The sequence below is a fragment of the Leopardus geoffroyi genome, chromosome A3, assembly GCF_018350155.1.
Source record: "Leopardus geoffroyi isolate Oge1 chromosome A3, O.geoffroyi_Oge1_pat1.0, whole genome shotgun sequence".
Taxonomy (NCBI): Eukaryota; Metazoa; Chordata; class Mammalia; order Carnivora; family Felidae; genus Leopardus; species Leopardus geoffroyi.
The window spans coordinates 27613516-27625998 of record NC_059336.1 but is presented as its reverse complement, the minus strand read 5'-3'; the positions used below and the strand labels follow the sequence as shown (position 1 = coordinate 27625998).

Here is a 12483-nt window from a genome sequence, read left to right as displayed (position 1 = left end):
AATAAATGTTTGTTTTTTAAAAGCATTGGCGGCCTGCCACAGCGCGAGTGAGCCAGCTGAGCCCAGCCCAAACTGCTGAGCCAGAGAATCAGGGACCATTAAGTTTTGGGGTTTGCAATGCAGCAAAGACCTGCTACAGCCTAGTTATGGGGCGGGGGGGGGGGGCACGGGGGAAATTTCCTCCCTTCACCTGGGGCAAACTGTCCTTAATCGCGGTCATTAACACTAACTGCCCAACAGACAAACTCGAGATCACCAAGATCTCACACAGGAAGCCTCGTGTGTTGCTCAGTAAAATCCAGTGTGGATCTGGTGGTCCTCCTCCAACTTGTAGCTAAGGACACCGGGGCCTCGAGGTGGCCTGCGTTAGGGACAAGAGGGGTGGAGGCTCACCAGCTCTCAGCGCCCTCACAGTGGGCGTTTCCAAGCATGCACAGCCCCCCCATTGGTCAGAACTGGTCACATGATTGTAAGGTGGGGCAGTGCAGCTAGGGGAGCCCTTGAAGTACTGGGGACGCCCACCGCCCTACCTTAGCCACAAAGAACTCACTAACCGCAGATGTCATTAGGTTTTTATTTGTGTGGTTACTTGTTTCACAGCTGGCTTCTCCATTAGACTGAGTCCATCTGGCATGATGCCCGGCCTAAGCCACCGTCCATAAGAGTGGTTGAATGGCGGGCTAAGCGAGCGAATACATGGTAGGGCAGGCCGCAATACTGTCGTTTGCATTTAGCCCCCACTTATAGAGAAAATCCCCAGTTAGATTTCCTAGAGCCCCTCACTCGCGATATACTCAGAATATACTTGCACTACGTTTGATTCTGTAAAAGTTTTATGATGATCATTATCTGGGTATAAATGGAACGTGGAAGTGCTCTGTAATCGCGGCCATGTGCGTTACTCGGGGAGAGTGGATTTTACATTTTTACCTGTCCGTTGACTGAGCAGCCTTGTCGAAAAGTTCCTGCTTCGCGGCAAAACCAGGTGAGTCTTTTTGTCTGTTGTGTCGTCTTGGACGAGTCTTCTGCTCTCTAAACCGCATTTTTCTTACCTGTAAAGTGACCGGCGCATTTACCTTACAGGGTCGTCCTGAGAATTAAAGGGGGTCTCTAGGTGTAAGCCGGGAGGGGAAAGAGGAAAGCTTGGGGGACTGCCTGCCCCATGAGACCCGAAACACAGCTGGGCCCTGCCCCGGGGAATGCTGGCTGCACACAGATGAGACTGACGTCTCCCAGTCTATCAGTTAGCTTTCGCCGCCTAACAAAACACCGCAAAACTCAGAGGCTTAAAACAACGATCACTTTATTTAACTCATGATCCTGTGGGTCAGCTGGGCAAGTCTTCCGGCCTCCATCGGCCTGACCGATCTCTGCATTTGCGGACTGGTGGCCGGGTGATCCCGGGATGGCTTTCCTGACATGTCTGCAGCCAGCAGGCTATTGACCTCAGTGCTCGTGCTTTGTCCCACTATCTCCCCTCCCACGTGTAGCGTGAGCCTCGGGGAGGCTGTACCCACCTACAGCTGGGGGATTGGCGTGGTTAATTAGCGGGACTGCATTTCCCTTGCTGGTGATTGGTCAGGAAAGGGCAGGTGACCCAGCTCTGGCCAATGAGCTATGTGGGAAAGTCTGTTAGGCGCGCTTCTGGGAAAACTTTGCCCTTCCGGAGAGAGAGCTGTGGGGCTCATAGGAACAGCTAACTCTTATGGAAGGTTTAAGTGCTTTACGTGAAATAACTCATTGAACTCCCATGAGTTAGGCACTGTTACCCTCATCGCAGAGATGAATCATCTCAGGCGTAGAATAGGGTGGTTAAGAAACAGAGGGTCAAACCGCCAGTGAGCGCGGGAGCCAGGATTTAATTCCAGGCAACCTGACTCCAGAATACTGAGTTGTTCGGTACTACGGAGCCGCCCTCCTGCCTCCTTTGGTCGTGGATCGCTTATGTGACACCTGGGACTTGCTGTGGCCATTGTGCCAGTAGTCACCAGGGACAGCAGAGCAGAGACGGAATGAGCCTGGAGAGCCAGAGACCTTGCTGACAGTTCTGAGAGCTGAATCAACCAGCCCAGAAGCCCATCCCATCTCCTGACTTCTTGCTTTGTGTGAAATACATTTCCTTCTTTTATTTCTATTATTTTTTTGTGTTTATTTTTGAGAGAGAGAGATAGAAAGACAGAGCATAAGCAGGGGAGGGGCAGAGAGAGAGGGAGACACAAAATCCGAAGCAGGCTGCAGGCTCTGAGCTGTCAGCACAGAGCCCAACGCAGGGCTTGAACTCACGAACCATGAGATTGGGACCTGAGCTGAAGTGAGACACTTAACCCACTGAGCCCCCAGGCGCCCCCTTCCTTTATTTATTTATTTTTTCAAGTTTATTTATTTATTTTTAAAAATTATTTTTTAACGTTTTATTTATTTTTGAGACAGAGAGACAGAGCATGAACAGGCTAGGGGCAGAGAGAGAGGGAGACACAGAATCGGAAACAGGCTGCAGGCTCTGAGCTGTCAGCCCAGAGCCCGACACGGGGCTCGAACTCACGGACTGTGAGATCATGACCTGAGCCGAAGTCGGACGCTCCACCGACTGAGCCACCCAGGCGCCCCTGAAGTTTATTTTGAGACAGGGAGAGAGAGAGAGTATGTGCACGAGTGAGTGGGGGAGGGGCAGAGAGGAGGAGAGGGAGAGAGAGAGAGAGAGAGAGAGAAAGAGAATCCCAAACAGGCTCCCCACCGTCAGTGCAGAGCCTGACTCGCGACTGGAACTCACGTACTCGGGGCTGGATCATGACCTGAGCCGAGACGTTAAGAGCCCAACACTCCACCAACTGAACCACCCAGGTGCCGCCATTCCATGAGAGGCTAGAAGGAATGTCCCGGAGAAATTAAACTATCTCACCACTCCTTTATTAGGCACAAGGTAAAAATAGATTCTTCTGGCATCCAAAACCCATAGTATTGGTCCAAAACCCAGAACAGGGCTTGGGACTTTCCAGGAGGCCAGGGGGAGACGACCGTGCCCCCTCCATCCCCCAACTCTGGTGCTCAGGCCAGAGGTGGACAGGCGCGGGCCCTCGCTCCAAACCGCTCCTTGAGTTAGGCGAGGACCAGCCTCATAGTCTGAACTGGGGCTCCTCCAGCCCAGTCCTTGGCTCGGAGAAGAGAGCGGCTGGGAGCCCAATTCCCAGCACGGCCTGGGCTCTGGAGTCCTGAGTTGCAAGGGAGAGGCCAGCAGCCTTTGTTTGGCACAGGGATTTGTGAGAGGCACTGTCCCAGGTCGGAAGTGCCTGGGCACCAGCACGAGTGCATGCGGACACCTGTGCTGAGAGGGCCCAGTGTGGACACTGACCGTGGGCTGGAGATGTGTCGTCCGCAGGAGCTTCGTCTTTTGTTCACTGCGGCGCTCCCAGCACCGAGAACAGGGCTCGGCGCGCAGTGAGCTCCCAGGATTTGTTAAATGCGCAAGCCTGTGTGCACAGGTGTGAGGAACCACACAGGTGTGCATACAGCACACTCCACACATGCGTCCTTTCTCCCTTCTAGAAGGCACTAAGGTTTGGCTCAGTGCAAAAACAAAAAAAGGCAGGAGAGAGCTTGGAGATACCCCAAACTCAATTCCACTGCTGCAGCTGCGAGTCTAGGGCTACCTAGCCATATAGACCAGCTTCTCTTACCCCCTCCTCTTCCTCGGCCTCCTCCAACCCTGGCCCTTCAGGGACCACCTGATCAGCCTCCCAGAGGTGGGATCGGGGTGGAGCTGAGGGGATCGGCTTCTCCCGCAGCCAGGGATGCAGCAGGATGCCCGTGGCCGTGAGGCGTTCGGCTGGCTCCCGTCGAAGGAGACAGCGGACCAGGCAGCGAGCGGGAGCCGAGAGGCCCTCGGGCAGGGCAAAGGCACCGCGGCGGATCTTGCCAAAGAGCAGGGCAGGCTCTGAGTCTTGGAAGGGGTAGTGGCCAGCCAGCATGGTGAAGAGCGCCACGCCCAGGCTCCACACATCGGCCGCCTTGCCTGAGTAGGATGCCCGGGAGCTGAGGATTTCAGGTCCCACGTAGGCCGGGCACGCGTGTTTGTCCCACAGGGAGTCGTCGGGCCCGTTCAGCACACAGGCATCCTCCAGGTTCTCCAGCACCAGCTTAGTCCTGTGGCAGGTGGAGAGACAGAAGGGTCACCTCCTATTGGGCCCCCCGTGCCCCCACATGCCCCCACACTGTCACCCTTAATGGTACCCACTTCCTGAGTGCCTGCTGGCATTTGGCAGAATTGAGCCAGTCTTGGGTCGCCCGGGTCGCTCAGTTGGTTAAATGGCCGACTCTTGACCTCGGCTCAGGTCGTGAGCTCATGGTTCGTGAGTTCGAGCCCCGCGTCGGGCTCTGTGCTGACGGCATGGAACCTGCTTGAGATTCTCCCTGCCTGCCCCTATCCCACTCATGCTGTCTCTCTCAAAATAAATACATTTAAAAAAATAATAGTAATAAATAAAAATAAAAAAGAATTGAGCCAGTCCTGTGAGGCTGGTTGACTGACCTCATTTTACACATGAGGAAGCCCAGGCTCAGAGACATTAGTCATTTTCAAGGCCACAGAGCAATTCAGTTCGAACTAGGACTCTGAGAGGAGCACATTTCCCAGTAGTCCCTTGGAGAGGGGGCTGAGATGGGTGGGGGCCTTAAGGCTCTTCTACATATTTATTTATTTATTTATTTATTTAAATGTTTATTTATTTTTGAAGGAGAGCAAGAGAGAGAGACAGAGCATGAGCGCAGGAGGGGCAGAGAGGGAGGGAAACACAGAATCCGAAGCGAGCTCCAGGCTCTGAGCTGTCAGCACAGAGCCCGACGCGGGGCTCGAACTCACGAACCGCGAGATCATGACCTGAGCCGAAGTCGGACACTTAACTGACTGAGCCACCCAGGAGCCCCCTGACTGGTACTCTTCTAAAGTGTCAAGGTCAAGGAAGACAAGGAAAGACTAAGGAACAGTTTCAGACTGGGGGAGACTAAGGAGTATGACAACTGAATGCAAGCTGGGCTTCTGGATTGGATGCCAGACAGGAAATGAGTATTAGTGGGAAACTAGCGAAATTGGAATCAATCCGTGGTTCAGTGAATAGGTACTAGACCCAGGTTAATTTCTTAATTTTGATGGTTGTTCTGTGGTTGAGAAGTTAATATTAGGGGAAACTGGGTGAAAACAATATGAAAACTCTTGGCACTATTTTTTGCAACTTTTCTGCCAGTCTAAAACTATTTCAGAAAGTTTAAAGGGTACGATGGGGTCACCCTCCTTCCCCCCACTCCCCCCCCCACAAAAAAAATCTTGAAATGAAATTCATGCTCCTGATGGATGTTCGCATGCACCTGATTGGCTTGGCATGCTCCCTGACACGTCCTGCACACCCCCGGGGGGGAGTCTAGGGGAGGGGACAGAATGCCAGGTCCCTTTCTGTTCCCTCCCTCCAAAAATCACTGATCCTCAGCGTCACAGAAATAGTTCCCATGTGAGGAGCTTCAGGGCCTGTTTTGGCTTGTTGTCTGTGGCCCTGACATCCTGGAAGCATCTTGACAACCTGGCCCTTTCCCCTACCAGTGGGGAAACTGAGGCCCAGAGACTCCGGGTCACCCAGAGTCAGCAGGTAAGGCCAGCCAGACTCCCGCCTCTCGAGTTTAAGGTGAATTAGGACCTCTCTGGAGTCACCTCTGGGGTCAGTTCCCAGCTCTGCTATATATTTAGCTGGGGGGTCTTGGGCCTTACTTGACTTCTCTGGGCCTGTTTGGTCCCCTGACCTAGAGGAAGCAATATTAGCCCTGCCTCCTATTCATAAGGATCCCAGCCAAGTCAGACAGGGCAGCCAAGCTGCTCATCGCGGTCGGCTACTGTGACTGTCACAGAGGCAATGCTCCACCTCAGGGGCTTTGCATTCGGTCTGAGTCAACCTTTTCCTGGGACCCGGGCGGAGGTGCTCGTCCAGGCTTCTCCATTCCTTGCGTAAGTTACTTTGCCCTCCTGGGCCTCGGTTTCCCCAGCATGGCTCACCTCTCAGGCGTGTCTGTGCGCAGGGTCTCTGTGCCCACACTCACCTCTCCTCGTTGGTGAAGACAAAGCGCCGCAGCTTGAGATCGCGCAGGACCAGGCCGTGCTGGTGACAGTGCGCCAGGGCGGCGGCCATCTGGCGGAAGAGCGCGGCGGCCTCGGGCTCGGGGAGGCGGCGGCGGCGGCGCACCAGGCTGTGCATGTCCCCGTGGGGCCGTGGGAAAAAGGTGTAGAGGTGGCGGGGGCCCGCCACGACGTCGGCCGGCCGTGCCACGTGTCCCCGCGGGGGCAGCCGCGAGTAGGGCTCCAGCACCGCCTGGGCCTCGCGGGCCGGGTACACCTGTGGGCGGGGCGGGGCGGGGCGTGAGCGCAGGTGGGGGCCGCCCCGCGGAGCCCGGCCTGGCCTTGGAAGCAGTCACGGCCAACCATTCAGGCACTGTGTGCTCGGCACTGTGCCACGCGCTCCAGCAAGCCGCTCCACCCGGACGAAGCTGAGAGGCCGCACAGCCAGCGGGTGGCAGGCCTGAGACCTGAATCCGTGCTCCACGGTCTGTGCCCTCAACTGCTACCTTAGACGCCCTTAAACTTCAGGCAACTGGGAAATGACAGGGAACCCAAACGGAAATAGCCCAAGGCCGTGGAAATGCAGAAGAGTAGATAGCCCACGAGTCACTTTACGCATAGCATCCCGTGCTCATAGCTATACCGTTCCCTAGGATGCACCGCCTGCCCGCCCTCTCATTCACTCCACAAGGAGACACTGGCGGCTGCCTGTGCCTGCCTTGGGGATCCAACCTGGCTGACGGCCGTGGCCCCTGCCCTCCTGATGCCCACGGTCCAATACAGGAGACGAGGAAACAAGCCAACAGACAACATATTTACAAATTCTGATGAGCATCACAAAGGAACCAGAAAGATGCTGGAGGAGAGAATATTTTGGAAGGGGGCACCTACCCGGAAAGGTGTGGTCTAAAAGGGACTCTGGGGAAGTGACCTGAATGATTCAGAGATGCCCACGGGATAAGCTTTCCAGGTGGGGGACATGGGCAGTGCAAGGGCCCTGAGGCAAGAAAGTGTTTGAGCCACTTCAGAAAAACCAGCCCAAGATCAGTTCAGCTGGAGTGGGGCAGGGGAGGGAAGGGGGCAGTGGTGAGTGTGGTGACGGTGTTGGAAAATGTGCTCGGGGCTCTACGGACATCAGATGGAAACCTCCCCACAGCCCTGAAAGGTGTGTTCCGTTTTACCGATGGTGAAACTGATGTTCAGAGAAGGAAGGTCACCTGTCGGAAGCCATACAGCTGACCAGAGGCGGAGCTGGTATACTGACTTTCTCTGCCTTTAAACCCTTCCCATGTTATTTCGGCCATGCCCACACAGAACATAAAAATAAATAAAGCGCATACATATTTAATTCATGAGAAAAAAAAGTAAGCATATGTTTAAAAAAGAAAAGAAAAGAAAACCAAACGGCTGGGTGGCGCGGAAGAAAGAATTCAAAAAACAGAGACTACTTTTTTTTAAGTCAGGGTAAACTTTCCTGCCTCTGTGCATTTGAACTTGCCTGTCCTGCCGCCGGAATGCTCTTTCCTAGAGACCCACAGGGCTGGCTCCCCCCATTCACGTAAGTCACTGCTTGAATGTCACCTCCTCGGAGAGGTCTTCCTGGACTCAAATCACCTGCTCCCCCATAATCCCTGTCCCCCTCTCTTTCAGCTCCCAGCTTTCTCTCCAAAGCACTTACGATCCCCTGGTACATATTTTACTCATTCTGTTGTTTCCTGTCCACGTCCTCCACTTAAGCATCGGCTTGATGAGAGCAGGACTCGGTCTATGTTAGAGCCACAGCAGGGTGCATGGCACGCAGGGTGCTCAGTGAAGGTTTGTTGAATGAATGAATAGGTGATCCTCTACAGACAGGCTGGTGATCCTTCTACACACTGACCAGAAAAGCCTAGGCGATGGGGAAAGCTGGAGGCTCACTGGCTGCTTCCCCAACAAACACAGGAATAAAGTAATATAAGGACCCCTCAGCCCTGGCAATCCTCTAGAGCCATGGCCCTTTCCAGGCCCCCTGTGACGCTGGGGGAGAATGACCCTGGGGGAACGTACCTTGCAGGTGTACTCGGTGCCTGAGGGGCAGTGCAGGGCCCAGTAGGCCCGGCCACCCTCCTCAGGCTCCAGGAGGACATAGGACCCAAGACGGGAGGCAGTGGTCCCGGCACAGGCATGGGCTGGAGCGGGAAGTGGGCTCGGGGGCAGCGGGCAGGAGGGCAGCCTGGGCTGGGGCCCGATTCGCGCTTGTTTCCGGATGGGACACTCGGTGTCTAGGTCATTGTCCAACTCCCACCGCTTCCTCCTGGAGGGGGCACCCGCAGCAGCAGCCAGAGGGGTGGCTCGCATCTGCGAAGAAGGGAGAAAGCACTGAAGTGAGGCTGTTTGGTGGCCCCCCCCCTTCCCTAGCCTTTATGGCGGAGGACTTGGCAGTGTGCATCAAAGTGACAAACGCCCTTAACCTTGACTGCGTGTCCCGCTTCTGGGGATTTATCCTCCAATTAAAATGCCCACCAAAAAATTAAACATGTCAAGGGCTGTTCATCAGAGCCTTGCATCCAATAGCAAAAGGCAGGAAACACCCAAACGTCCAGCAGTATGGGGCTGGTTAAATGCCATGATACAAGCCACATGGTGGAATATTATACAGCCCCGGAAAGGGACCAGCAAGCCCTGTACACACCGATATAATGATGTCGGTACACGGTTATCCTGCACCCACATGATAGAAACCACTAAATGTCCATCATTGGGGAACTGGTTAAATCAATTCTATGTCATCCGTACACGAAAAAACTGTAGCCATTTATGATTAAGAAAACTCTTTAGGGGCACCTGGCTGGCTCAGTCAGTAGAGCATGAGACTTTTTTTTTTTTTTCAGTTTATTTCTTTATTTTGAGAGAGAGAGAGAGGCAGAGAGAAAGAGAGAGACTCTCAAGCAGGCTCCGTGCTGTCAGCATAGAGGCCAACATGGGGGTCCATCTCCTGAACCATGAGATCATGACCTGAACCAAATCCAAGAGTCGGACGCTTAACCGACCAAGCCACCCAAGTGCCCTGCATGTGACTCTTGATCTCAGGGTCATAAATTCAAGACCCAAATTTTTAAAAGCTTACTGAGAGAAAGAAAGAAAGAAAGAAAGAAAGAAAGAAAGAAAGAAAGAAAGGAAGGGAGGGAGGGAGGGAGGGAGGGAGGGAAGAAGAGAGAAAGAGAGAAAGAAAGAAAGAAAGAAAGAAAGAAAGAAAGAAAGAAAGAAAGGAAGAAAGAAAGAGGAAGGAAGGAAGAGGGAAAGAGAAAGAAAGAAAGAAAGAGAGAGAGAGAGAGAGAGAAAAAAAGAAAGAAAGAGGAAGGAAGGAAGGGAGGAAGGAAGGGAGGAAGAGAGAAAGAGAGAGGACGAAAGAAAGAAAGAAAGAAAGAAAGAAAGAAAGAAAGAAAGGAAGGAAGAAAGAAAGAGGAAGGAAGGAAGAGGGAAAGAGAAAGAAAGAAAGAAAGAAAGAAAGAAAGAAAGAAAGAAAGAAAGAAAGAAAGAAAGAAGAGAGGGGGTGCCTGGGTGGCTCAGTCGGTTAAGTGTCCGACTCTTGATTTCAGCTCAGGTCATGATCTCATAGTTTGTGAGTTCGAGCCCCGCATCAGGCTCCGCGCTGACCGTGCAGAGCCTGCTTGGGATTCTCTCTTTCTCTCTGCCCCTCCCCAACTTGTGCTCATGCTCTTTCTCAAAAATAAAATAAAGAAACCTAAAAAAAAAGAAAGAAAGAGAAACTCCTTATGTGCTGATTAGAAAAACCTCCAGAGTGAACGGTTAAGTGGAATTAAAAAAAAGCAAAGTGGAGAATTGGCCTTGGCGGTGAGAGGAAGAGAGACTTGGCACTCTATCCGCTGAGTGGTGTAGTGCAGGGAGCTATTACCTGGGGCAGGGAGGGAGGGATGATGAATGAATGAGGAAGGTATGAATGTACATATGAATGCGGGCTCTGGAATGGATATGTTGTCCAGTGCACAAAGCAAGCTGCTATAGGACTGATATACCCTGAGATGATTGAGACGATATCATTCATGTAAAAAACGCCACCAGCATATCAAAAAAAATGTATCTCCATACTTGCTTATATGTCGGTATGTAAATGCACAAGTTTTGGAAGGACCCAGACTAAACCGGCCACAGTAGCTCCTGGCCTCCTGGGAGGCCCAAGAGAGGAAGGGATTTGGTAGAAAGTCAAGGGCATTTTCAATTTCAGTATTTTTATTTATTTTTATTTATTCATTTATTATTATTTTTTATTTTATTCTTTAACGTTTATTTATTTTTGAGAAGAGAGAGACAGAGCATGAGCCGGGGAGGCGAGAGAAAGAGGGAGACACAGAATCCGAAACAGGCTCCAGGCTCTGAGCTGTCAGCACAGAGCCCGACGCGGGGCTCGAACTCATGGACCGCGAGATCATGACCTGAGCCGAAGTCGGACGCTCCACCGACTGAGCCACCCAGGCGCCCCTCAATTTCAGTATTTTAAAATAAAGATCCTGCACTCATTTATGGCTTGAGTATTTCAAAAATGAGTGTATTTCTTTTTTTGTTTTTTCAAATGTGAACTTTACTATTGCCTGATGACTCAAAGCTATCAGAATCACAGGTCCAGAGTTAGTCAACAATAGACAGTGCAGTTTCACCATCAGGTAAGAAGTAAGGCAAGGAGGGGATGTCTCTCAAAGGCGGTAAGATTCATTCATTCAGTTATGGAGGAAGCCACCCCCCTCCGGGGGGGGGGGGGGGACGCAGCTGTATAACTGTGTGGTGGGTGGAGGAGAGGGCAATGGCATGCCAGAGCAGGGAGGTTCTCTCCTGGATCTATCCGCCTATCCATTCCGGCTCCAGATGAGGGACACGGAGCCAAGGTATAAGACATTAGAGGGAGATAGACTTCAGCCCTGGTAAAGACCTTCCCGAAGGTCTGAGCCAGGATCAATGGGGAAACATCACTCAGAGTCGGTTCTCAGACTGAGGACCACCTACTCCCAAGTCCTAGCGAGCGGTGGGCTGCCTTGGGAGGGGGGCAGGGAGACCTCAAGTGGCGTGCAAGGCCATAATCCCAACGTAGTAAGAATGCAACAGCGGGTGGCTGTAGTCAGACATTCCCAGGTTCGAATCCTGGCCCAGACCCGGCCTGGCAGGGGTAGCCCTGGGCAATGAAGGCGGCCCCTAACACCTACCTCTTGCTGTTTCCTGACGCCTGTGGCGGAATAAGGGCAGGTCATACCAAACACACACTCACAGAACCCAGAGCAGACAGCTGTACACACGCCCCTCAAAAACACAGTTTGTCCAAGCCGGCCAGCTGCGACACCACATCCAGGGCAGAGAGGGGCACACACGTCATTAAGGGACACACACCTCGTCGTCCTTGGGCAAGTGGGCAGGCATACACACGCAGAGCCCTCCCAACTCTCCCACTCACCACTGACCGATACCTGTAAGGTCATAGGCAAGGTCTGACACGTGCCCCACCCCCTAGACGGCCCCGCCCCGCCTGCCGCCGCCGGGCTCCTCCCGTGGGAGCGGAAGCGGCGGGCCGCGGGTGTCCCGAGGCAGAAGATTCAGCGGAAACCGAGCAGCCGGAGGGGGAGAGGCGAGGAAAGGAGGCTGGGCCCCAGGGCTGTGAGAAGGGGCGGACCGGGGCCCTCCTCGCTCCTCACGCCCCAGAGTCTGCAGGGACAAAACGCAAGCGCGCACGGTGCAACCCGCAACCCGCAGCCGCAGCGCCAGGTGCACACCTGCGGCCGACGCCCCGCACGCTCCGGGGGTCCCGCACCCCGCGCCCTGCGTCCTCGCTCCCACTCCCCCTGCACCTGCCCCCAAGGTACCCGAGCCCGGCCCCAGCAGAGCCCACACCTGCCACCGGCTCCTCGCGGCTCTGACCGTGCGCCGAGACACATCCCCTCCAACTCCGCAGGCCCACGCGGATCCCGCACACACACCCCAGAGGGACACAGACCCTACGCGGTCCCCAGCGTCCCCCGCGGGCCCCTCACACACACGCCTCCCCCGCCCCACGCTCACCTCCCGGGGGCACACTCCCGCACCTCTGTCCCCTGCTCCCTCCGCCCCCAGGATATGCTCTACCTTCGCGGGTCCGCACCCTCCAACCCGTCCGCCCCCGACCCCCGGCCCGACCCCTCTCCGGCCCCGCAGGGTACCTTGCCCGGGCGTGCGGCGGGATCCTGAGTCTCCAGGGCACTCCCACGTGGCCGGGGGCCCGCTGCGACGCGGCTGCGCTCGGGACCCCGGTCCCCGCAGCCGGACACGTGTGGAGCCGCCGCCGCTTCCGCTGCGAGTGTCTCCCGGCTCCAGAGCCGGCTCCGGCCCGGGCCCGGGTGATGCAAACCTGCGCTAATCCGCCGTCGCCT

General features: G+C 54.5%; 1 protein-coding gene across 1 annotated transcript; it reads right to left on the bottom strand.

Moving 5' to 3' along the window:
• Positions 1-2885: 2885 nt before the first annotated feature.
• On the bottom strand, positions 2886-12483 carry TRIB3 (tribbles pseudokinase 3). Its single transcript, XM_045445018.1, has 4 exons — positions 12274-12483; positions 8141-8431; positions 6079-6371; positions 2886-4140 (listed from the first exon to the last, which is right to left on the bottom strand). The coding sequence occupies exons 2-4, from the start codon at positions 8429-8431 to the stop codon at positions 3648-3650; spliced, it is 1077 nt and encodes a 358-aa protein (XP_045300974.1). The 5' UTR covers positions 12274-12483; the 3' UTR covers positions 2886-3647.